At 44.3% G+C, this 21,929-nt stretch overlaps 2 protein-coding genes across 2 annotated transcripts; one reads left to right on the forward strand and one right to left on the reverse strand.

Annotated features, from left to right (window-relative positions):
- Positions 1-9,977: 9,977 nt before the first annotated feature.
- LOC121268887 (6-phosphogluconate dehydrogenase, decarboxylating 3, chloroplastic-like) lies at positions 9,978-11,854 on the forward strand. Its single transcript, XM_041173152.1, is given in 2 exon segments — positions 9,978-10,814; positions 10,817-11,854. Coding segments are annotated over 2 exon segments (1,485 nt in total). The 5' UTR covers positions 9,978-10,171; the 3' UTR covers positions 11,659-11,854.
- LOC121268888 lies at positions 10,883-14,599 on the reverse strand. Its single transcript, XM_041173153.1, has 2 exons — positions 13,377-14,599; positions 10,883-13,327 (listed from the first exon to the last, which is right to left on the reverse strand). Exon 1 carries the CDS (start codon positions 14,330-14,332, stop codon positions 13,457-13,459), a length of 876 nt encoding a protein of 291 aa, XP_041029087.1. The 5' UTR covers positions 14,333-14,599; the 3' UTR covers positions 10,883-13,327; positions 13,377-13,456.
- Between the last annotated feature and the right edge of the window lie 7,330 nt (positions 14,600-21,929).

Genomic DNA, 21,929 nt, shown 5'->3' on the forward strand with positions numbered 1-21,929 from the left:
CTCGAGCTGGGTACTATTGGCCCCGCTCCCTTAAAATGTGGAGGATTTAGCGAAAAAATGCTTAAAGTGCCAAAAGCATAGGACAATACCACATTGCCCATCGGAGGAACTAACGTCGATCACTGCCCCCTGGCCCTTCGATCAGTAAGGTCTAGATCTCATCGGCCCGTTCCCAGCAACCCAGGAAGGGGCCAATTTTGTGGTTGTTGAGTCGATTACTTCACGAAGTGATCGAAGTGGAGGCCCTTGCAAGCATTACCTCTCGAACCATCACAAAATTCATGTGGAAGTCAATAGTCTGCAAGTTCAGCATACCCCAGAACACCATATCGGACAACTGAAGACAATTCGATTGTACGCATTATAGGAGTGGTGCGTAGAGCTTGGAATCAAGGCTAAATACTCCTCACCGGGACGCTCGCAAGCCAACGGCCAAGCCGAGACAACCAACAAGACCCTCATCTCCACCCTTAAGAAGAAGCTTGGGACTCACAAAGGAGAGTGGGCCGAAGAACTCCCGAGCGTGCTATGGGCTTACAGAACAACTGTCCGAACCCTCACCAGAGAGACACCCTTTGCCCTCACATATGAGAGTGAGGCTGTAATCCCCGTAGAGGTCGAAATGCCCATTTTTTGCGTTCAGCACTTCGACCCGGATGCCAATAGCAAGAGAATAGCCAAACAGTTGGACTGGTTGGAAGAAAAAGGGAAGAGGTGGCTACATGAACGGAAGGTAACAAGTGAAAGGCAGAGCAATACTTCAACAGATGAGTCAAGCCGCACTCCTTCAAAATGGGCGACTTGGTGCTACGATAAACTAGAGTAACTACCCAAGAAAAAGGAAATCTGGGACCGCAATAGGAAGGCCCATATGTGGTGACCACAAGTAATCAACCCTACTCCTACCGCCTCAAGGACAGTTAAGGAAACGAGGTCCCCCACCCCTGGAACGTCGAACATTTGAAGAAGTACTACTTATAAGGGCGTGATGCAATACTATGTATGAATGATGTAAACTTGCTTGATAAATGAGAATGTCCGAATGTTTATCTCAAATCCCTTGTCGTGAACTAACAAAGTTGAGTCCCTCGACTCGCTGCAGGGTAAGGCTAAGTCTCTTGACCTACCGACCGACCCTCCGTCCAGCAAAGCTGAATCCCTAGACTCGCTACAGGGTAAGGCTAAGTCTTTTGACTTGCCGACCCTCTGTCCAACAAAGCAGAGTCCCTAGACTCACAACAAAGCCGGGGGTTCCAGGTCGGACTCCAGATCCCATGCCCTCGACAAGGCCTGACTCACTGCGGGGTAAGGCCAAGTCTCTAGACTTGCAGACCAACCCTCCGTCCAACAAAGCCGAGTTCCTAACTCACCTCAGGGTCTAGGTCGGGCTTCAAATCCCAAGCCCTATACAAAGCCTGACTCGCAACTAAAGAAGTAAAGTCTTTATACTAACTACAGGGTAAGGCCAAGTCTTTTGACTTGCCAACCCCCCATCCAAAGTTGAATTCCTAAACTTGCAACGAAGTCAAGTCCTTATACTCGCTATAAGGTAAGGTCAAGTCTCTTGACTTGCCGACCCCCCGTCCAACAAAGTCAAGTCCCTAGACTTGCTGTCAAGACTGCGGGGTACGGCCAAGTCTCTAGACTTGCCGACTGACCCCACGCCAACAAAAACGTTGAGATTCATCATGAAGATGAAAAGTGGAACACAAGCTGTTGGGAGAAACATGTTTCCATTTCATTTCATCAACAAGTATACAACTCTTACAGAGACCAAAACAAAAAGCGCTATACAAAGGCCCTACAAAGCAATATATATATATATATATAGCCCGAGCCTGTCTCGAAATTCCTAACATAATTCTGCACTTGGGCATTCAGAGGAAGGGAGGCGAAGTCTAGAACGTGCAGGTCTAGCCTAGGATTCTAGAGCAAGTGCTCGCGCAGCCGGTCAAGGCCCTCCCTATAACCATAAGACCAGGCCATGTCCCAGATGGCATTGGCCTTTGAGATCTGAGACCTGATCTCCCCAGAACGCTACACAACGTGTCCAATTAGGACTTCAGGCCTGCAATCTCAATGTTGCAGGCCACGAGGTCGATGTTCAACCGAGTCCCCAAGCGAGAGAGTTCACCAACTCGTTCCTTCGTCCGGCGCAGTTGCTCCCTTAGGTGCTAGGCCGCTTGGGTAATTTTGAAGTGCCCAGCCAACAACTTTGAGTGTTGTCTGGCAACCGAGGCTTGACCTCGCTCAAACTCCTTCAGCTTCTCCCGAGTAGACTTCAGCTCCACTTCCAGGTGGACCACGTTCCGCTCGGCTGCGACACGGGCCTCTTTGATGCCTTAGTGCTCAGACTATCACCGTTGCATGTCTTCCTCAGCCTCGTGCAAAAGGAACCTTAGAGCCTTCTTTTTCTGCTCAAGCCTCGCAGCGACTGTCTGCAAAAGTCGGTGCTGCTCTTGCAAGAGCTGATTTTGCTCCTCCAAGAGTTGGTTCTGGTCCTTCAAGGACACCACCTTGCTAATCAACTCTTTGTGCTAGGTCCTGAGCTCCTTCATCTTTCGGGATGTTTGCTTCATTTTGTAGTACCCAAAATGCCCCAACATCCCAAGCTCCCGATGCTCTTCCCCGATCGTCGCGACCAACAGATCTGTGGCCTGCAATGAAAGAAATACCTATAAGTGTCAAGACAAGGGGGCCGAGAAGGATTGACAAAGCAAGCAAAGGAAGGGAAGGCCTACCTGGATGAAGAAAGGACACAGCTCGGGCTTTGTCCAGATTTGAGGCCTATGCTTGGTTCCCGTCGACCCTAAAGGAAGAGGAAGGTTCGGCGATTGCCAGCAATCAGGAGAAGTTTCGAGAGCGACCCCCAAGTCTCGTTTCACGGCCCAGGCACAACCGGGGATGAAGGCTCAGAATCGTCATCATCACTTAACTCCACAACAACATGAGGGATCATGGGAAGCCCCTTCATGCTTACCTCCGCTAGGCTTGGCGAAAGAAGGCGAGGAGGGGCGGCCCTTGTGTTGGGAGAGGTGGACTCAGCTACCGCCTCTGGGATTCCGGGTCGCAGGAGAAGGGATATCTCCTTGACCTCCCCCTGCCTCCATTTCTTCTTCTTCTTCTTCTTCTTTTTCTTCTTCTTCTTCTTCTTCTTTCGATTGAAAGAAGAAGTTGGGATGCTTTCCTTGGCCGGAGGGACCTTGCTCTTCTTCCCGGCGCTCGGTTACCGGACTTGTCTCTTCCTCCCAGGGAGCTACCTCCAGACTCAACTCTTCCTCTCGGCGCCAGGCCTATAGGGTCTGCTGAGGGACCTCGAGGGCCGCCACCTCTCCCAAAGTATCTTCAAAGGAACCAAAAGGCTCGAACGTGTTGGGCCTGCGAAGGGGGGTGAGTAAAGGAACTGAAGAAGTGCACCTAGAGGTCGCATACATCCTCCTCTTCCCCTGAAGGAAACAACGAGCCAGGAAGGGACCCAACAGAAGCGGGCCGAGGGCCTGCCGATGAAGAAGAAGGCTCAGTAACGGTGTGCAAACCGCTCAAAAATGATGTGGACCCCCATGTTGAAGGAACTGAGATCCCCGGATGCACAGACTACTGCTGCCTCTGTTCACCAATGTCACAGCCCCAGGGCGTCTCAGCATGGCTCCCAGATTCCCCAAGACAACCACGATAGGAACAAGAATCCCCCACCTCACTAATTGGCATCCTCCGAGGCAAATCATGACGCACTTTTGTTCGCTTTGTCTATCCACCAGAGGAGCTCAAGGTGCACTTCCGTTCTCGGGGAGAGGGAATATCACCTAGGAAGTTACTACCGATAGCATACGAGCAATTGGGCGTGGACAAGAAGTCGCGAATGTTCTCGTTAGAGAGAGCCTGATCAGTCTACGACTCGTAAGGATAGGCTCTCACCCAAGCTATCACCATCTCCAAGTGGGCCTCATCCCTCCAATTCAGGGTAAGTTCCAGACTCTTCAAGGAATGGAGAAACCCCCAGCACGCCTGAATGAGATACTCATTGTGGGCAGCCTCCTCCTCGAGGTACTCCCAGTCCAAGTCCAACACAAGAAAAACTTATGAGACCATTCCATTATGCTCGAGCGAAGCGATTTTCCGGCCAAGAGCTTGGGCTTGGAAATTGTAGATGCTCCTTGGTTGGTGATTGCACAGTACATTGACAAGAACTCCCGAACTGTCAAGTTGGGGTACTCCTCAGTGGTCCCTTTAAGTGCCATCCAGAAGATGACGCAGCTAGATATCAAGAGCCGCCATGCGTTAGTTTGAAGCTGCGTTGGGGCTAGCCCAAGGTAATTAAGAACCTCGCGAACAGGACATCAGAACTGAAGGCTGAGACCATTGACAAACATCAGTTGGAAAGGGCCACCTGAGCCTCAAGATTCACCGGGTGCTCACCCCCTCCCCAAAGGAATTTCCAAAACGATGGAGGGAGGAATCTTGTATTTGGCACGAAATGCCCTGAGGTCATCGCTAGAGACGAAGGAGACCTAGCGTGTCCCCTCGAAAAATAGAGCAACAGTGTTAGCTTTGAGTTCCATGGCAGTGATGAGAAATGACGGGACAATAAGAGGTGGGGGAAGGTTGCTATGGGGAAGAAGGGGACCGTGGCAGAAGAGGAACGAAAGGCCTGAGAATGAGACTAAGGCACAATGGCTGGAGAAGAAACTGGGCGAATGATTAGGACATGGAGAACGGTGGGGGAAAGAAATGGAAGAGGAAGAAGAAGGAGATGAGTGCTTTATATGGCAAAGGAAGGTTGGAGGGTGCGTGGGAAACAAAACAGTCCTGACAGCAATGACATCAGTAAACGCCATGCGGCACCCAGAAGCCGAAGCAACGATAGGCATGGCAGCCGTCGTGTCAGTAGAGTGAGCGGCACAGACCAATGAAGTCCTAGGACGTGAAGAAAGTGATAGGGTCCTCGGTCAAGACCCTAGACACCAAGCTGTCGTGCCCCTCCTTATGCCATGATGACCGAAGTGATCTCCCACTTGCTTAACTGTGATGGCTATGGATGATGTTGGATTAACTCGAATGAGTGTTCAAAGGGTTTTGCTGGGCGGAATGCTTGTGGGCGTGCATGCATGCATGCATGTGCAAAGCAGTTGGGCGGTTTAAAGCAGTTGAATGGGCGATTGGTTGTGGGTTGGCTAAATGGGTGGTTGGCTGGGGCAACTTGTGATGCTTGTGGTTATTCCCTACAAAGTAGGGAGACTGTTATAGCTGGATAAGTGTCTAAGGCTGGGCATGTGGCTTGGGCAGTTAGCAATAACTATCGAGTTTGTCCCTGTCCTTGCTCTAAATTCGACTATGGTGGCCTAGTGCAGGCCGAGTGCCCTTCAATGGCCACTAGTGGCTGCCTTATGTGTTGCCCCACTCGAGTAGTGCAAATTGATCAGCAAGGAAAGGAAAATGTAATGCAATAGACAACAAGCCAAAATACTGAAATACCTCATACTTGCATTAACATAAGGGAAACAAAGATAACAACGGGTTACCCTAATTCACCAATTGCACAGGGATAGCCTTCTCCTTTAGGATTCATGCATTGCATCCAATGGAGCCTAAGTGTCAGAGCACATGGGTGCCTTCAAAAGCTTACAAGTAAAATTATTCAAATGTTCCAAGATAAAAGATGCAATGGCCTAATGCCTTACTTATACTAGCTTTCAAATAACAATAATTACAAAGTAGATAATGGTTGCTGGGTCCACACCTCTTGGTTGAGGCCTCATGCCGTTGGTGAGCCATGGGTGGATTGGATGAGCCCATAGCATAGGCAGCTTGCTGGTGTGCGTGGGTCTTCAGGTTAGCCTGCTGGGCTGGCCCTACCTGGTCCTTGGTCCCTGCATATGTGGCCTAGGTTATGTGGGTTGGGCGTTGTTGGTGTGATGCTGGGTTGAACCGTGGTGGGTTTGAGCATGGCAGACTACTACATAGCCTAGGCCAGAAGGGCCTGAGTGTTGGTCTACATGGCCCAGGCTAATGGGGGCTTGGGCATTGAACAACATGACCCAAGTTGTGAGGCTTGGGCGTTGGTCAGCAACATCCTGGCCTTGGCCAGGGCGTTGAGCGGCATGCCAGCCTCCATAAGGGCAGCCTAGCCGTCAATTCCCAATAGGATGCACACGCGTTGCGCTGGCGTGTTAGGGACCTCGGTCTAGTCCCTAAACATTGGGTCGTCCTCGCCTTGGTTCTCCTTGTGATGACCGATTGCCTTAGCCCTATTGCTTGGACTTTGTACAATAATGGTAATGATGAGTTCCTAGGTTGATGAAGGTATGGTGTTCAGTGGCGAAATGGTAATGATGATGAGTTCGGGTGATCTAAGTGATGAATATGGGTGTTTGATGCTAAGTGAAACGGCTTGAAGGTTGCCCTTGATGTTGAGGCCTTTTGGATGATGATTAGGGTTGATATAGTGAAGTATAGCTAAGGTTTTGTGCGGTGGCTAAGGATGATTTCGAGATTGAAAAAGATGAACTAGGGTTGGAGTCTAGGATGGGATGCTAGGGTTTGGGAATGATGTGGAAGAATGAGGCTAGGGTTGGAAGGTGTTTGAATGAGTCTAGGATTGCTCCTTGACTTTAGGGATTGATTAAAGATAAGATGAGGAAGATAGGATTTGGATAAAGTAAGTGGATGAAGATGGATAATGCTTGAATGAGTCTACGGTTGTTTCTAGAGTTTAGAGATTTGGAGATGGAATTTGAATATGGTAAGATAGGATTGAGATATGGCAAGATGATGTTAGTCTTTGATTGACTTGAGTGATTCTAGGGAAGTTTCTAGAAGTAAGGGATTGGCTAGAATAAGATAAGGAAGATGAGATTTAAATATGGAAAGAGGTTGGAAGTCTTTAGTTGACTAGATGGATTCGAAAAATGGAGAAATTTTAGGGATGAAGTGATTCAAAGGAAGTTCCTAAAATTAAGAGATTGGCTAAGGTAATGGATGTATTTCGAATTTGGAGGACTTGGAAGATGGAAGATGAACTACTAACTTGTAAGAGATGATTTAGGGATTGGTAGGATTTTGAAAAGATAGAGATGATTGAGGGAAGATTCCTAAGTGGTAGGAATCTATCAAGGAAATATAGGGTTTCAGTTTTGGTAAGTGAAGAAGGTCTTAGTTGAATAGAGTAATTCTAAGGGATGAGTGATTTGTAGGATTGATTGAGTAATTAGATGGGTGGGAAGATTTAAGGGATAAGAGATGGAATGGAATTTCCTAGGATCAAGGGATTGAGTGATTTGAGTGATTAAGTGATTTTAGGGATGAGTCAACTTTCCTAAGATTAAGGAAGTTGCCAAGTGGGACTCTTGAGGGATGGTTAGGGTTTATGAAAAACAAGTGTTTTGGCTAGGGTTTATGAAGATGATGGGGGCTAGGTATGGTAAGTGACTAATATGGAAAGATGGTGGTAATGGAATTTTGGCTAGGTCAATGGATTGGATGAAGGGTGGCTAGGGTTAGGATTCCTAGAGTTTAGGAAATCCTTATGGAAGGCTAGGGTTACCAAATAAGGCAATATTTGTATATGACAAGACGGAGGCTAAGTGGATTTCGGCTAGAGCTAATGGCTATGATGGATGAAGGGTAAATATGAGATATGGACAGTTAGGACAAACACTATAGTGGTTGAATTATAGTGTATGGATTGATTGAATGGGGCAATGGGAATATATGGATGAACACGCATGAACAAGATGGATGAACAATATGGGTGAACAAGATGGATGAACAATATGGATTAACAAGATGGAAGAGTATGATCAAAGGATGAATGGACTCACCAAAGGAATATGAAGACTCTCTTTTTGGTTTATATGTATATTTTGATATACAAGAAAAGATATGAACATCAAGAAAAATGTATGAATACATATGGACATTCAAGAACACAATGATGAACACAAAGATAACAAACCAACTTTGATTCATGAATTTCACAAAGTTGAAAGGAAACAAGAAAGATTGAACTACACCTATTCACGTATTACAAGGTGATGATCCTCTACTAGGGATTCACGAATGTCACCTAAGTAGCCCAAGTGCAAAAGCACCGAAGTGTTCACAAGAACAAGTCAAACCGTTCTACATAGGGAAAAATGTCAAATGATCAAAGATTTTAAAATAAGGTGCTAAGGGTCTTATTTATAGAGAATACAAGGTGAAAATATTGGTCTATTGATAAATAAAATAAATAAATAAGTGATAGTAGTGTGGGGCCCATAGGGGCCCACGACATTGGCCCTTGGTGGCCTAAGCTGACCCATGGCATGTCAGCGGCTGTGTCAAGGGGTTGTCAGGGCTGAACCATGGCATGGTCAAGTGGGAAAATGTGAGCCATGTTCTAATTGACCCGTGTCATTCTTGCAATCTTCCTAGGGCATCCACTAGACCCCTAGGAAAGTCCTCTAATGTTAGTCTTGACTCTGGAAGTGGCTCAATCTTAGTTGTCAATGCATACCTAGGACCATGTCCTAGGGCGGTTTTTGATGGGGTCTTGACATGGCGCCCAGGTCATACATGTGCATTGTGCTTATGTACAGGTCATGCATGCGCGCAGGATGTGCGCGTAGTCCATGCGTGTGTGCTGCGCACGCGTATTAGGCATGCGTGAAATTTGGCCATACGCTGAGTAAGGTGTGACAACCTGCTTGAGGGTGGTCGTGGCCTAGCATTCTCCATGAGAGTCTGTGGGCAGTCAAGCCATGTCAATAGAGCACCCGATGGGTTGTCTGGGCACGACAGGGTGCTTGTCAAGGCATGGCCAGTGGCCTCCTGTCTTGAGGTTTTGACAGAAAGACAGCCGGCACGTCCAATAAAAAATCGGGAGACAGAATGATTGCAGGAAATGAGGAGAGGCATTCATTGAACGGGCAAATGGCCTTGGGAACCCAAATCGACAGAAGCCGAACAGGTGACCTTGAGAAATTCAATTGGCGGGCAGCCCACTAAAGACAAAAGATGGAGCTTGAAGCAACGAACGCCAAACGGGCGACACCATTATTGGGGGTGCTTTGAATTCTCGCCACATATCTGCGATAGGAATTTGCGGGGTATTGTGAGGAGGGCCCATCTCAGTAAGGTCCGGGCCCAAAGAGTTACAGGATCCCCATGCGCTTGAACGAGACCCTAACGTGGGCTAGAAGCCCAGATCGGGAGACCCCACACCGAGCCCATAACCATAAACCTATCTGGAAAAACTTTGGCACCGAGTTCGGATACACCAATAGTCTCATCTCGAGACTCAGTGACCTACCAAGCCCTACCATGAGGTACCATGCAAACTACCCTACAGTATGCAGACGTCAAGATGTGCCCAATCATGGGCACGTCAGACCCAAGGCACGTCGCATTCAATGCGCTTGTCAGAAGACCCCACACACAATGGTGCACTACTAGAGTACATAGGACGGCTCGACCACGACCTGACACCTTGGCTTGGCAAGATAGTGGTAGCGGGTCTGACCAAGCACGACCTAACACGCCAAGACCTTCCGCGGCAGTCTGAGCCGCAGACTGACACACTAACACAGTAGGGGGGAGTGGTGGCAGGTCAGGTACGACCTGGCACCTCACGACCTCCCTCGGCAGAAGAGTCTGAATCAAGTATAAATAACAGTCATCCCTCCTACGTGAAGGCTCTCTGAACTTTTTACTATTATCTCTAGTTCCTTATGATTTTTCTATCAAATTCGAATTATTCACTAACGTTGACATCAGAGTGATCCCGGAAGTCACTGGAACCCATTCTCCCTCCTTGTTGTAGGTGGCTTAGGATTGACAATTGTGGCATTGCTCGGACTGCGAAACACGACCTCAATAGAATATTTTACTTCTATTTATTATTTTTTACATATTTTTTAATTTTTTTTTTTATTATTTACTGAATATTTCAGATCTTCTCATTATCTAAACGCAACATAAAACAAAAATAAAATAAAATAATGGTCGGAGAGATCGAGATGCACTCCCGTCTCATCTGGTGGGTGATAGAGGCACTGTCACCGTCCCTTCGCCCACTCGAAGAGTCCGTCACTCCCATTTCCTCAAAGGCTCAAACAACACGCTCGCACTCAACGCATTGCCCAACCATTTCGAATCGCTTCTTGGCGGAATCTCTTATCTTCCCACAACAACCATGGAAGCCTCAGCTCTCTCCCGCATAGGTCTCGCCGGCCTCGCCGTCATGGGCCAAAACTTAGCTTTGAACATAGCCGATAAGGGCTTCCCCATCTCCGTCTACAACCGCACCGCCTCCAAGGTCGACGAAACAGTCAATCGGGCTCGGCAAGAGGGTCAACTCCCCTTAACTGGCCAGTATAACCCCAAAGACTTCGTCCTCTCTATCCAACGCCCCAGATCGGTCATCATCCTCGTCAAAGCCGGTTCGCCAGTTGACCAGACCATCGCCGCCCTTTCCTCGCACATGGAGCCCGGTGACACCATCATTGATGGCGGCAACGAGTGGTACGAGAACACCGAGCGCAGAATCCAAGAGGTCTCCGGAAAGGGTCTCCTGTATCTCGGGATGGGCGTATCGGGGGGCGAAGAAGGTGCCCGTAACGGGCCCTCTCTCATGCCCGGGGGATCTTATCAGGCCTACTCCAACATCCAAGAGATCCTCGAAAAGATCGCCGCTCAGGTCAAAGACGACGGGCCGTGCGTCACCTACATCGGCGAAGGCGGGTCTGGGAACTTCGTGAAAATGGTCCACAACGGAATTGAGTACGGCGACATGCAACTCATTTCGGAGGCGTACGACGTGTTGAAAAACGTTGGGGGTTATCGAACCAGGAACTCTCGGAGATATTCGCGGAGTGGAATAGAGGGGAATTAGAGAGTTTCTTGATTGAGATTACCGCCGATATATTCAGGGTTAAGGACGAGTATGGAGATGGGGGTTTGGTGGATAAGATTTTGGACAAGACGGGAATGAAAGGGACCGGGAAATGGACTGTCCAACAAGCAGCGGAGCTGTCCGTCGCTGCTCCGACTATTGCTGCATCTTTGGATTGCCGGTATCTGAGTGGGTTGAAAGAGGAGAGAGAGAATGCCGCGGAGGTTCTGAGAGAGGCTGGGTTGAACGAGGAGAAGGGGGTGAAGCTTGGTGGGATCGATAAGAAAAGGTTGATAGACGATGTGAGACAGGCATTGTACGCGTCGAAGATCTGTAGCTACGCGCAGGGGATGAACCTTTTGAGGGCGAAGAGTGTGGAGAGAGGGTGGGATTTGAATTTGGGTGAATTGGCGAGGATTTGGAAAGGTGGGTGTATTATACGGGCTGTGTTCTTGGATAGGATCAAGAAGGCCTATCAGAGGAACCCCAATTTGGCGAATTTGGTTGTGGACCCCGACTTTGCGAGGGAGATGGTGCAGAGACAGGCTGCATGGAGGAGGGTGGTGGGGCTGGCGATATCAGCCGGCATTAGCACGCCAGGGATGTGTGCCAGTCTTTCCTATTTCGATACATATAGACGGGCGCGACTGCCGGCGAACTTGGTGCAGGCACAGAGGGACTTGTTCGGGGCGCATACCTATGAGCGGATTGATCGACCAGGGTCGTTTCATACCGAGTGGACGAAACTTGCTCGGAATAGTGATGCCGGTGTTGGTGCTTTCAGCTGAGCTTTTTTCACTATTTGGTTGGTTACTTTCTTTGTTTGGATCCTGGTGATCCTGAATTTTATGTGGATGCCATTTGAATTGGGATTGTATGCCTTGTTTTGGATTCTCTGCTTGCTGGGAGCAATTATTGTTTAACCTTTGTTTTTTTGGGGGCTGTTAATAAGAAAATGCATGCCTTCTGAGTTTTTGAGCTAAACTCTCTCTTATGATTTTCTTTCCTTGCGGTAGACATGTTCTAGTTTTCTCTAATTTTGCTTCTGTGTAGATTCAGTTATTATCAGATTAGATATGTCCTAAGGTCGTATATCTAGAATTAAGATTAGATGAAGATGGCACTGGCTAATATCTGTGTAAAGATGCTGCCCTATCATCTTTAGTGTGATATCATGATGAACTAATCCCCACGAAGTTTGGTAAACATCTTCTCTTAGACTTATGAGGCAATGTTCTTCACCCTTTCACTGGGAGGGGATCAGGAAGGGGGTTTTTCGTTTAGTGCTTCAGGAGTTGGTATATTGTGTATTCCATGCGTCTGTTTGAAACGTCAATTTGGTGTTCTTCCAAGAGTAATAGCCGCTGATTAATTGATGGGTGACGTTGAAGCTACCGTAATAAGAGTGGAAGCCAAAGGGAGCGTTGTTATGCTGTTTTGCAACCTACTTAGTTCATATCTGTTGGATGTTTCTTTTACGTGGTAAGTGTTTTTAGAAAGAATAGAATCCTAAGTACTCAAAGAGACTACCAGGCTTAGTATCCATCGTGTTCATTGAATAAGAGGATGCCTTTTGAAAGTTTGTTGGATTAAAAACTAAAGGATTTTGGCGCCTTGCCATAGCTCACTTTTGGATTAGCTTGTCTGCAAGTTCTTCTCTTCATAATTGAATGTATATTTTGGTGGTGGGCTGTTTATTCCCTGCGCTAAATGTTTGGCCGTTTGCCAGGTATGGGGCCTGATTTGCAGTATATGAGATTCAATACTAATGAATTATCATGATGCTTGCTTTGGAATTCTCTTGCGTACTATTGATGGTCTTCATGGCTATAGAGGATTCGATTGTCCTACACTCCCCTGCCCCTGATATGCATGTTGCATGCACAAACACCACAACAAAACTTCTGATGTTGGAAAATGTAATCTGATAGAAAAACATACTCCTTACCTCCAGTGTAGGGCTGTTATTCCAAATCTTGTTTCGTTTTTGTAAATGTTGAAGATCCACTTTGTTGCAGTCCCCCATTTTAAACTATGAAGGTTCCCACAGTTTGGATTTCCCCCATCACATGAATTTGCTATGCGTATTTGTCCCTGCACCCACCATCTACACACTGATGCTTCTCAGAGTTCAAATCGTGTAGCTTTATACTAATGTTTATAGGATTTTTTATTCACAATATTAGCAAACATAGCAATCGCTATTTTCTGTTCAAGTAAATAGTAAGAGTGTGGTGGCCAAATATGATGTGATAATTGGAGCTAGTAGTTGTGTATTATGAATGTTATGAAGGTTCTGATTCAGCTTACAATGAGTTTCACAATGGATTCCAAGAGGACAGCTCTGCCAACAGTTTGAATTTGACTACTGTCTCAAATTGCGCATCGAAATTCACATTTAAAATCCAAACTGAGATGGGATATGATCCTAAAAAGTGTAGACTTTGGGGGGGGGGGGGGGGGGGGGGGGGGGGGGGGGGGGGGGGGGGGGGGGGGGGGGTGTTTGAATAAGTACAGATCATGGAGGAACAAAGTAAAAAAAAAAAAAAATCTTATCAAAGAAGGAAAATAAATCTGAAAGGAATATCAAACACCTCCATTCTCAAGGACAGGCTGAGTTCTCGTCCCAGCTGCAGAAGGCAGCTTACTACCACTCACCCATCTACTTTCAAGAATCGAATCTTCATCAGCTTGTGCTTGTCTCTCCACTTGAATCTTCTTTGTCTTCAAAGTCCTCGCAGACGCCATCCCAACATAAACCATCACTACCATCCCAGAAATCCCAAGCACAGACCCAACAACCCAAAGATACCACAACCTCTGCTTACTCTCCTTCGGAACAACAATGGCAAAATGACCTTGATCTCCTGAGTAACATATACCGGGCAAGCTCATTTCACTAAGGTAAAAACTCCCATTTCCACTAAAAGCGACGCACCTCGTCTTAGAGATCATTCCGTCAGGGAGGGCCAAAGTGGGGAAATGAATCGATATGGGCTTCCCCATTGTACTGAGACTCAGCTTTCTGATGCTTGTAGAACTAACATTTGATGCATCGAAAACCGTGAATCCAACGGCCGGAGTGATGAGTGAGTAACCCTTCAGGCCATAGAAGTGGGAAGACAAGTTGCCCAAGTTCTGATAGACTATGGCAAGCCTCTTTACGTGTGGCAAAGGCATAGTTCTTGATGGAATGTGGAAGAAGCTGAAGTTGGCACCCGTGTTCCACAACCTCCGACTTCTGAGCCGAACAATTGAAACGTCAATGCTTGAGAGATTAGCAGGAAGGAGGGCTTGGTATAGAGCTCCGGTGCGAGGTCGGTGCCGGAGCGGCGCTTTGAAGGCGAAATCTTCAAGAGAAGCATCCAAGGAATCAGTAGTAAAGTGGTCTGAACAACTGACATATGAGCAATAAATCAAGGTGAGTACTAACCAGATGCAGTTCCAGTTCCAGATGATCATGTTGGATGACAATCAAGACTTGCTCTGAAGTATAGAACAGCGTTGGATTATGTCAACTTTCTCATCATCAAGTGCTATGATCTTTTGCCAACATGTTTTGGTCATTCATGTATGTAAAGTTGTTCCACACCATTAGAGCCTTGAAAGAAAAGCTTTTCATGGTTCTTTAATCTTCTCTGTTGATACCTTTCGAGGAAGAGATCAGTAAGCATGCTTAGAATTGGGACCCATGCGCGGAGGACTAAGAAGCCAGAAGTTGTAAACATCTGTCAAGGTGGGGTGGGAGGGACTTGACTTTTCCCAGAGTGAATCACTACTCCAGGTGATTTAGCTGTAGCTTTGTACGTTTCTGGACCAACCCTGCTTTTCGAAAAACATTTCTTTACATAATGCTATTTGCAAAGACTCTGATTTAGCTTCTTTTTTTCAAAATTTTGAGTTTTTTTTTTTTTGGTAACTTTATCAACTTTAGTACAAATAAATTTATAAAAATATATAAAAATCTAAAAATCTTTAGTCCTAACATTTTTTTATAAAAATAAATTTATAAAAATACGTGATTTAATATAATACGTTAAATTATAAAATTATTTTTATTATGATATAAGTTCAACGTATCATATATAATCATGTCAATTTACAAGTTTATTTTTATAGATTTCTTAACTATTTTTATTGTGATAAAAGTTTAACGTATCATATGAAATCATGTCAATTTATAAATTTATTTTTATAGATTTTTTTATGACTACAATATTTTTCAAAGAAAAATTAAGGCTTGATTGGAGCGGATTTACAAAATAAAAAAAAAAAAAAGCGGAAATTAGAACTTTTCTTAAGATAAAATATAAATAGCATTACATTATGAACTATAAGTCTATGACATTAAAGTTAAAACACCATCAACTCGAGAAATGGGAGCGTTGATGATGAAAAGAAAGAAAGAGGGAATCTTTACACAAATTGCGGGCAGCGAAAGTGTGGAGCAGTAATAAGTGGTAAATAAACATGTGTTGATTGTTCATAATTGGTGGGGCTCCCTGCTGCCCTTGTAAATGGAGTAATATATAATACAACATAAGAACTACATCCATAAAAAGATTTTAAAATATAAATTTATAAATTGACGTTATTTGATATGATATATAAAATAGATTTAATATATCATATCAATAATTTTATAATCTAACCTAACACATCAAGCTAATCAGTCTATAAATTTATTTTTATAAAATTTCTTTATAATTAAAACATTTCTCATAATATAATATAATATCACCACCAAAGAGATCATTTCCATATCTCTCCCAAACCAAAAGAAAGCCGTTTGTCCCAACCAAGTGAATCCAAACTAGAGGTGGCCAAAAACTCTGGCGACTCCGACTCCAATCGACACCCACTCCATTTTTTACTCCGACAGAGTTGGAATAATCGAAATTTGAAGTAAGAATCAGAGTCCAAGTTATTTTAAAAAAAATTGTCAGAGTCGACATCGACTCCGACCTCCAAACTCCTATTGATATCTTTGCTCTTTGTTCGCTGTATTTCTTTCATTGCCTTAATGTTTACCATTCTCCTAATAAAGAAACAAAAGTCCTCGTTTTCTTATGAATGTTTCTCCTTTTTTTCACTTTTGTCAATCTTGCAGTTTGACTTTTAAATACTTTCCTTTATTCACTTAATTTATTGTTTCTGATCTTTATATTCTCATTCAACTGAAACAATTTTAGTTATAAAAAATAAAAATACTCTTGACACCATTTGTAAGGGGATTTTTTCCCTCTGTCTTAGTGGGCCTGAGAAGGGTAACAAAGAGAATAAGAAGTGAAGGTCTAGTCCAAAACAAATAAATTCTTCGACTCGGCCCAAGGGTAGGCCTCCCCTGGACGAAATCTCCTTGAGGGAGCGTACTGTAGAGGGATGGGATTCGCCGACCGAGAGATCCCTCGAACAATGTTCAGTACTTGGCTACCTATATGCATAAACGGGTGGGAAGTAAGGGGAACCGTCGATCCTCTAACACGAAGATATCAACGGACCACTAAGGACACTAGCAAGGCAAGGCTGATCAGGAAACTACATCGCATTAATGGCACCACTATCCAAGCCACACGTCATACCAATGACACTGTCGCAGAGGCACGTCACATTAAACAACTCTGACAGAAAGAACGGTAAAAGAACACAAACTTCATAGGGGCAGACATGATCTGTCCCCCAGACTCTTGGTATAAATAGCAAGTCCCAGATACGAGAGACTCTCTCACTTATTTACAAACTTCCAACAGACTTTACTGACTTTGGTATCGGAGACTCCCCGACCCCAAGGCCACCCTCTCCCAGCTGCCTTCTTCTCTATTTTTGCAAGCTCAGTTCTGAAGACCTGAGTTAATGCTAGAACCTGACCCAAAGGCTTACGAAACACGATGTTAACACCATCCATTCGCTTTACTACCTAATGGCTAATGATGAACCAACGTAACACTAACCCCATGCTTTATATCTGAAGTTCTGAAGCAATCAGTATTTATTTCACTTTTGGTTCCTTGGTAAGCATAACTTGAAAGATGGAAAGCACATTGAAAAGTTTTTAATTTTTTAATTACTCGGGTCTCGAGCCTCTCAGCCTTTGGCTTCAAATCACTATCGTTTTCTTTATTTATTTTTTTGTATTTTTGGTTCTGATACATGCATGTCTAGTTTTATAGTCAGTGTTAACTTCAAAATACCACTTCACTTTTTATAGTGTCCATGAAAACTAGTTTTTGAAAGATAGACTCGATAAAAGCAGAAAAGGAAATGAGAAGATTGAGAGGAGACTCGGTGTTGAGGCTTGGAGCAGTTCAGAGTCGTCTTGAGACTGACGACGAAGAATTGCCATGATTGAAAAGGAGGTGGGATTGCCACCGTTCGACGGCGACACAAACGAGATCGATCGAGATCTCTCTCTCTCTCTCTCTCTCTCTCTCTCTCTCTCTCTCCCCCCCCCAATGCTCTACCTCTTGAACTCCAACTCCAACAACTCCAATCAGAGTCGAAGTCCACTCCTGATCGGAGTCAGAATCGGAGGCCAACTTCAACTCCAACAAAAGTTAGAGTCGGAGTTCGGAATTGGGCTTTCCGACTCCATCGAAGTAGAAACCCAGCCCTAATCCAAATAGCCTAATGTCTCTCTTTTTTCATTAGGAGTCATGGAGTGCAAGCAAGAACAATAGAGTTTTAAATCCCTCCACAACTTCTCTCCTCCTCCTCCTCCTCCTCCTCTATATCCATTGATCCCAATTCATTTTCGATATATCATTTTTATAATTATTTTGGTGGTTGCTTGCTACAAAGGTCCTGGATAGTTTGTTAGATCACTAAATTAGCAATCCAAAATACTTATAGAATGACCCTTACTTTGGTCAGTAATAAAGTCTATTGACGAAGAAATATGCGATCAAAATCGATCCATTGGTCCTGATTTCTTTTCTATATATCATTTCTAGTCTTTTTTTGTTACATAGAAGAAACAAGTATTATTGAATCTCAACAGATTATTACATCTGGTTGTCAACCTAGACAACTTGTAAAATGCATTGTGGTATTTGATCCCACCACATTACAATATGATCTACATTCGATGTATGCCTAGCTAGTTGATGGGTTGCCTCATTCCCCATTGTGTTAACATGCTGAATGTTGCAGCTCTAAAGAGCCCTATCATGGATTTAACTTCCTTCACAACATTGCCTAGTATTGATGTAGAGTCCCTTTTAACTTCGATTTCCAGCACCATCAACAATGAATCACTCTCCACGATTAGGTCTGTTATTCCCATATGCATTCAAACCTCTAAGAGTAGCTAATAATTCAGTATCCTCTAATTCTTTTACATCATACTCTTTTTTGCTTGCCACCATAATGTTACACGCCGACATTGCAAAGAAGAGAACAAAAGGAGAGAAGTGTTGAGATGAAGTGTCGACACGATTAGGGTTCTTCCAGAAGGCATGTTTACTGAGTTAAGATGTGTACGTGCATGGGCTAGACTTTAAGGGCATGGGCCATAGCAACGGTCAAAGGATTAGAAAATGGAATGGATGCTTGTGGGCTTCGAATGGGCCAAGAAGGGCCTGATCCATGTTTATTTTATGCTAGTGAATTTCTTTTAAGTCTGTAACCAAAGGATCTAAGGGTAATTCTGTCTTTTCATATTACTAGTATATCTAGCATAGTAACTGCCTGAGGAACCATCCAGAACCTTGATAATCAATTTGTTATACTGTTCTATCTTGGAGGAGCTCCCCTGGAAGAGAGAATTATCATTTTCTACTGAATACATATGAAATTTTCATCTGATTGTTGCATTTCCATTATCTCTCTAGTTTGATCTATTACAAGTGGTATCCAAAGCCCCTTTCCTACCCTGTTGCAATGGCTTAAAACAGTTGCATGAAAGAATTACAGAAAGGACTCAATGCTCAACGAAAGACTATAGAACAACACATCAATAACACTAATAGCCAATTTAATACAATAGGAGTGGAGATGTTGGTTATGCGATGACAAATGGAAACGATTCTAAAGTAGTTTTCTAATATGCAGCAGACCTGCACAGTGTTAAGGCAACTCTGTCATGAGATTCCTCCAGTCAACAACAAAACAATCGGCATCCAGAAAACCAAGATTCACAAGTTGTACCTCACAATGCAGACATCCAGCCAAGACCCATTCAATTGGACTTTCCAATTTTTCACGGGGATAACCCCCATGGATGGCTATTTAAGGTTAACTATTTTTTTACCTATCATAATATCCTTTTTTGACATAAATTACGTTCAGTATCCCTCCACATGAAAGGAAAGGCACTGGTCTGGTTTCAAGACTTGGAAGAGTCTGGGAGAGTAAACAGTTGGGATGCATTTGTGAAAGTATTAATAGTCAGATTTGGTCCAACTACTTATGATGATCCAATGGAACAATTGGCTAAGTTGAGATAGAAGCGTAGTGTTGATGATTAGAAAATTGATTTTGAAGTCTTGTCTAACAGGCTACATGGGTTATCTAAGAATTACATTACAAGCATAGTTGCTTTCTCAGTAGCCTTAGGGATGATATAAGATTGACAGTTAAAATGTTTACTCCCACTGATATGTTCACAACTTATGGACTTGCAAAAATTCAAGAGGAAAAGATTTTTCTCCCAAAAAAAACCCACATACAGAACCTCACTGTACAATACAGCCACGCAAACCCATGAACCATCTTACATTAAACCTTTCCAACAACCTCAAACCATAGATGTCCACCAAAACCATCCCAAAGTCATAGTTCCAGTCCATAAAGTTCGTCAAAATAAGATGAGAGAGCGCGGGACTAAAGGCCTGTGTTATTCTTGTGACTCCAAGTGGGACCCAGGTCACAAATGTTCAAGTCCAAAGCTGTATTTAATTGAGGAAATAGAGGAGAATTATGAAGTAATAGACATTGACACTAAAAAGGAAGAGGGTCTGGTTGGCACACCTCAAATCTCAGTTTCTGGTAAAAATCCATAAATCGCTTTACATGCTATTATAGGGTCTTTGAACCTTAAAACTATGCGAGTTGTGGTCAAAATTGGTAACCAACCAGTGACTATTCTCATTGATTCAGGAAGTACTCACAACTTTCTGGACCCTTCTATACTATCCAAACTTTCCCTACATGTGTTAACTAATGACAAAGTTAGGGTAAAAGTTGCAAATAGGGACCAAGTTAAAAGTGAGGGTAGAATTAAAGATGTTCCAATGGTTGTCCAAGACATGAGATTCTCAGTGGATATGTATTTGCTAATGCTGGCAGGTTGCGATGTAGTGTTGGGTGTGCAATGGTTACAAGGGCTAGGGTCGATTTTATGGAATTTCCATAACCTCATTATGCAGTTTACCTACCAGGACACTTTGATCATCATAAAGGGGCTGCGAGAAGCACTTTAATGGAAGAAGGGGGATTTAATAGAGCTACTGCTCTAGAAAAAATAGGTGTGCTACTTCAACTCATTGAACAGATTCCTCAAGCCCAAACACCTACCACTATCCCTAAACCCATGCAGCACCTCCTTGACCTATATCCAGACATCTTTGCCCTTCATTCTGGACTTCCCCCAACCAGATCTCAAGACCACAGTATCACCTTACAACCTGGTACCCAACCAATTTCTGTGAGACCCTATCGCTACCCCTATTTCCAGAAAGATGAAATAGAAAAAATATAAAAGAGTTGTTGGAATCTGGTGTTATTCGACCTAGCCAAAACCCTTATTCCTTACCTGTTTTATTGGTAAGGAAAGTGGATGGCACATACATTTATGTGTTGACTATCGCGCCCTCAACGATGCCACAGTGAAGGATAAATATCAAATTCTAGTGGTGGAGGAATTGACCTATTTTTCTGAAATACTATTAACCTATTTTTCTTAAAAAATCTAAAATCTCGCAATTCTAAAATATCACCACTTCCCAATTTTATTGATATCCACTTAACAAAATTCCACCTTGATCGCAAGTCTATTTAAAAAAGACAAGCCGAAACCCACTCAAGATATTCTAGGTGTTTTGTAACCAATGCAATCGGGCCCAATATCCAACCTCGGCCCACTTGAAATAAAATAAAACAAATTCCATGACTTCCAACAAAAGGGCCAAGATGTAATTAACATAAAAAAGCTTAGAAAGTTAGAACTTTTCATTTTGAACTATCACGTGATCCTAGGGGCATTTAGGTAGTTATATATAATAAGTGGGTAGAGCTCAAGGGCTAGAACTTTGGAGAAAAACAAGCTTCAGAGGAGATGTAGTGAGGGAGGGACCATGCGAGGTAACTCACTGTAAGTGAGGCAACGAGCGGCGACCAGGTGGTTGGGCACGACAACAGAGCACTGGGAGAGGGAGAGAGAGGAAACCATTACTCACGATGGAGAGAGAGAGAGAGAGAGAGAGAGAGAGAACACGGCATGAGGGATAGAGAGAGGTTACCAAGAGAGAGAGCGGTGGCTTGGAGTGGTGTAGGTGTAGGTGCCCGGTGGCACTTCTATATAGGTGGAGACGACGTGGAGGGGTTGTTAAGGTCGTTAAGCTTCACCGACGTGTCACGAGGTTGCAAAACTGAGACGGGAGGAAGTTGTTTTATTGCTCTATTTTTGGTGTGGGAAACAGGGCCTCTTGGACGTGCAATGGTAGCTTGGGCGACGATGGTGTAGGGAGGAGCTAGGGTAGCACGTGGGTGAAAAATGGCAACAATTCTCTGGTTCAGCAGAGGCTTACCACGGCGTGGAGGTTCTACCGTGTAGGGGAGGTAGTTTTCGTTGCTTGGTTTCTTCCTGGACGTGGAATGGAGGCTTCTGGTACGTCGAGAACTGGGTGGCTCGAGTGGAGGAGCTTGGCAGTGGGGCTACCTTAAGGTGGTGCAACAGCAACTCTAGTATAAAGGTTAAAGATTATCACTACGTGCATGAGGACTGTGCGTGAAATGTGTAACGTATATTTATATAATGTTGTATGGCGTGGAACTAATCACTGTGTTCTCACGGCTTGGGCTTTTTGGGTTTATTTCAAAATATTTGGGCCCACATGTTGTG

This window comes from Juglans microcarpa x Juglans regia, chromosome 6D (genome assembly GCF_004785595.1).
Source record: "Juglans microcarpa x Juglans regia isolate MS1-56 chromosome 6D, Jm3101_v1.0, whole genome shotgun sequence".
Classification (NCBI taxonomy): Eukaryota; Viridiplantae; Streptophyta; class Magnoliopsida; order Fagales; family Juglandaceae; genus Juglans; species Juglans microcarpa x Juglans regia.